This window comes from Otolemur garnettii, unplaced genomic scaffold, assembly GCF_000181295.1.
Source record: "Otolemur garnettii isolate 467f Iridium unplaced genomic scaffold, OtoGar3 scaffold00025, whole genome shotgun sequence".
NCBI lineage: Eukaryota > Metazoa > Chordata > Mammalia > Primates > Galagidae > Otolemur > Otolemur garnettii.
This window is the reverse complement of record NW_003852420.1, coordinates 17,511,456-17,515,187: the sequence shown is the minus strand read 5'-3', so window position 1 is coordinate 17,515,187 and position 3,732 is coordinate 17,511,456. Positions and strand designations below refer to the sequence as shown.

At 48.4% G+C, this 3,732-nt stretch overlaps 1 protein-coding gene across 1 annotated transcript in view; it reads left to right on the top strand.

The window, feature by feature from the left end:
* The first annotated feature begins 3,078 nt into the window (after positions 1-3,078).
* Positions 3,079-3,732, top strand: part of LOC100960267 (fer-1-like protein 4) — a 37,486-nt gene continuing 36,832 nt past the window's right edge. The window contains 2 exon segments of the mRNA XM_023512138.1: positions 3,079-3,157; positions 3,438-3,493. Of these exon segments, the coding sequence (XP_023367906.1) occupies positions 3,079-3,157; positions 3,438-3,493 (135 nt within the window).

The following is a 3,732-nucleotide window of genomic DNA, read 5'->3' as shown; positions in this document are numbered from 1 at the left end:
ATTCGAACCTGCCAGCTCAGGTGTATCTGGCTGGTGCCTTAGCCGGTTGAGCCACAGGCATGGAGCCAAACTAAGCAATTCTTATCTGCCACCCCCTGCTCCTGGCCCGTTTCTTGTCTGACTATGAACTCCTTTGGGTCCCAGTGTCCTCATTTGTTAAAAGAGGGAGGTAAAGCCCTCCCTCAACAACTGAGCGTCTTTGTCTTCAGATCTAACCTGGGCCTTGCTTAGAAACAGAACAACCCATACCTCTCGTCTGGTGTTTTATAGACCGCCCCTCCAATTCATTTGAATACCTAACAACAGAGAAATAGGCAGAATAGGGCTTTCCCTCCCTAGGACTGACATCAAAAAGCTGAAACAGGAGGGATGGTGTCTGACTCAAAGTCACATAGCAAGACTTAGCTCCTCTGATTATCTAATCTTATCTGCTGCTGCTGCCTAGTACATATTCCTGGTGTTCAGGTCAAACCAAACAAATCACATGTCTCAGAACACACTCTGCATTCCACCCTGGATGCCTGTCCTTTCAGCCCTTTTAAAAACTTCTTCAGGGCTTGGTGCCCATAGGTCAGTGGTTAGGGCGCCGGCTGCATACACTGGAGCTGGTGGGTTTGAGCCCGGCCCGGACCTGCCAAACAATGACAACTGCAACAACAACAGTCCAGTCTACCTGGGAGGCTAAGGCAAGAGAATCGCCTGAGTTTGAGGTTGCTGTAAGCATACCACAGCACTCTATTGAGGGCAACATAGTGAGACTCTGTCTCAAAAAATATATATATAGAAAAATGAAAAAACTCCTTCAGGGACTGGGTGCAGTGGCTCACGTTGCAATCCTAGCACTCTAGGAGGCCCAGGCAGGGGAATCACCTGAGCTCATGAGTTCAAGATCAGTCTGAGCTAGATGGAGACCCCCACCTCTAAAAATAGCTGGGCGTTGTGGCAGGTGCCTGTAATCCCAGCTACTTGGGAGGCTGAGGCAAGAGAATCACTTGAGCCCAGGAGTTTGAAGTTGCTGTGAGCTATGTGCCATGGCACTCTACCGGGGCGACAAAGAAGACTGTCTAAAAGAAATAAAAGCTCCTCTCACCTCCCTCTTCTGACCTCCCTGGTCTCAGACCCTTTCCTTATCTCATGGGAATTGCAGGCTTCACAGATGGAACACCTCTGATTCACTTCCGTGTGGCTGAACCCCCTACAGGGCAGTACAGCACAAGTCCTGCATGTAGGAAGTGTTATTAAATAGAATAATTAAATGCGTTAAATAATAAATAATTAAATGGGATTAAAAAAAAAGAATAATGAAATGGATGGCTATGAAATGCAGTTAATGCATAGTTTCTGGTACATATTGCTGGTCCAGACTTCAGGATGCATTCATTACTTCATTCACTAAAAGTATTGCCTGTCTGTTTAAGGGTTATTTTTTTTTTTTTAAGACGGAGCCCCAAGCTATCCCCCCTGGGTAGAGTGCCATGGCATCACAGCTCACAGCAACCTCCAACTCCTGGGCTCAAGGGAGTCTCCTGCCTCCGCCTCCCAAGTAGTTGGGACCACAGGCGCCGGCCACAACGCCTGGCCAGTTTTTGGTTGCAGCCATCATTGTTGTTTGGCGGGCCCGGGCTGGGGATTCTAACCCGCCACCTTAGGTGTATGTGGCTGGCGCCCCAGCTGCCTGAGCCACAGGCGCCGAGCCAGTTTAAGGGTTATTAAGCTAAGGAGCTCTTTGTCCAGAAAATAATTAACATGCTCAATATATTACAGAAAATTTCAAAGGTTTGTAGACTATGAACTCCTTTGGGGTCACAAAGGAGGTTCACTTTGGGTCCCTGTCCATGGAACCTTTCTATGGTCCTACTGGGGCCCTAGGACCCCAAGCTAAGGATTGTTGCCTTCTGGCTTGAACATCTACTATATATAAGCTAGGGGCACACATTAAGTCATTCATTAGTTCTATAAATGTGTTGAATGCCCATAGCACTATTGCCGGAGGGTACAGCATTCATTTATTAATCTGTCCATTTATTTATTTATTTATTTATTTTTTGAGACAGAGCCTCAAGCTATCCCCCTGGGTAGAGTGCTATGGCATCACAGCTCACAGCAACCTCCAACTCCTGGGCTCAAGCGAGTCTCCTGCCTCAGCCCCCCAAGTAGCTGGGACTACAGGTGCCCGCCACAACGCCCGGCATTTTTTTTTTTTTTTTTTTTGGTTGCAGCCATCATTGTTGTTTGGCAGGCCCGGACTGGGGATTCGAACCCGCCACCTTAGGTGTATGTGGCTGGTGCCTTAGCCACTTGAGCCACAGGCACCGAGCCTGTCCATTTATTTAGAGAGTGCTTTTTTTTTTTTTTTTGAGACAGAGTCTCACTTTGTTGCTCTTGGTAGAGTGCCATGGCCTAATAGCTCACAACAATCTCAAACTCTTGGACTCAGGCAATTCTCTTGCCTCAGCCTGTGGAGTAGCTGGGACTAACAGGCATCTACCACAATGCCTGGCTATTTTTAGAGACAGGGTCTCACTCTACCTCAGAGCTAGTCTTGAATTCATGAGCTTAGGCGATCCACCTGCCTCAGCTTCCCAGAGGGCTGAGATTAATGGCATGAGACACCACACCCAACTTATTTAGACAGTGTTTTGAAAGACTACCATTAACCACAACCTGAACTGGGCATAGAGGAGAGAAAGATGAATAAGAAAGAATATAAGCCCCATGCTCTTGGGGCCTCATAGGCTAGCAGGGACCAGACTAAGGTCCTGCTTTCTCCCCTTGCCTCCACTCTCACCCTATCCTAGGACCTATCCCACAAGGATTTAGGATGGAGGGTGAAGTAGTCCTGTCAGCTTCCAGCTAGTGCAAGCAGGGAGGATTGAGCTAACTACAAGACCTTACCCCCAATTCTCAGTCCCCTCCTACTTCCCTACCCATGACCGCCCCCCCCAACTTGCTATCTGTGTGTTTGACTAAAGGGCAGGGATTGCTGAACTTGCTGGGTTAGTCCAGTGAGTCAGAGGCGATTCAGGTGGGTGGGCTGGAGGTCAGGCAGGCAGAGGGAGTGCCAGGGGCACTAGGACTATGGCTCTGATCGTGTGTGTGCGGCGACTAACAGGGCTGCCTGGCACCCATGACTGACAAGTGAAGCTCAGTTTTCGGGGTGAGGCTTGCAGTGGTGATCTAAGGGTTTTGGGAAGTGGAGGGCTCTTGGTCCTCCATTCTCTATCCTCAACCCAAACCCTTATCCTCTCTATAGACTGTCTCCTTTCTCCCTTAGCCTGTTCTCTCCAACCCTCTGCCTCCTTCTTCTATCTTCTGCCTTTCTTTAAGTGTAAGACTAGGGGGGCCTGGACACTGGGCCAAGGGTGGAGGAGGCAAATGATTTGTTTGTGTGTGTGTGAGAGAGAGGCTAATAAATGACTAGTTTCAGTTCTGAGCAGGCTTTACCCAGAAAACAAGAAAAATTCGCTGTGGTCAAGAAGTAGATATCAGTGAGGTCAGTACAGTTCGTTCCTGGATGAGGAGAAGCTGATCTGTCTCCTATCAAGTCCATGCTGGAGTTAGGGGGCTTGTCCCTGGGTTCTGAGAGGTGTAGCTTTGGGAGGTGGGAGGTCAATCTGAGGCTTGAGAGGTCAGATCCAATTTAGAACAAGTCAGTCCCAAGACTGGGAGGATTAGTTCTTGATTGGTAGTCAGCCCCATGTCAGCCCTAATTTGTTTTTTTTTTTTTTTTTT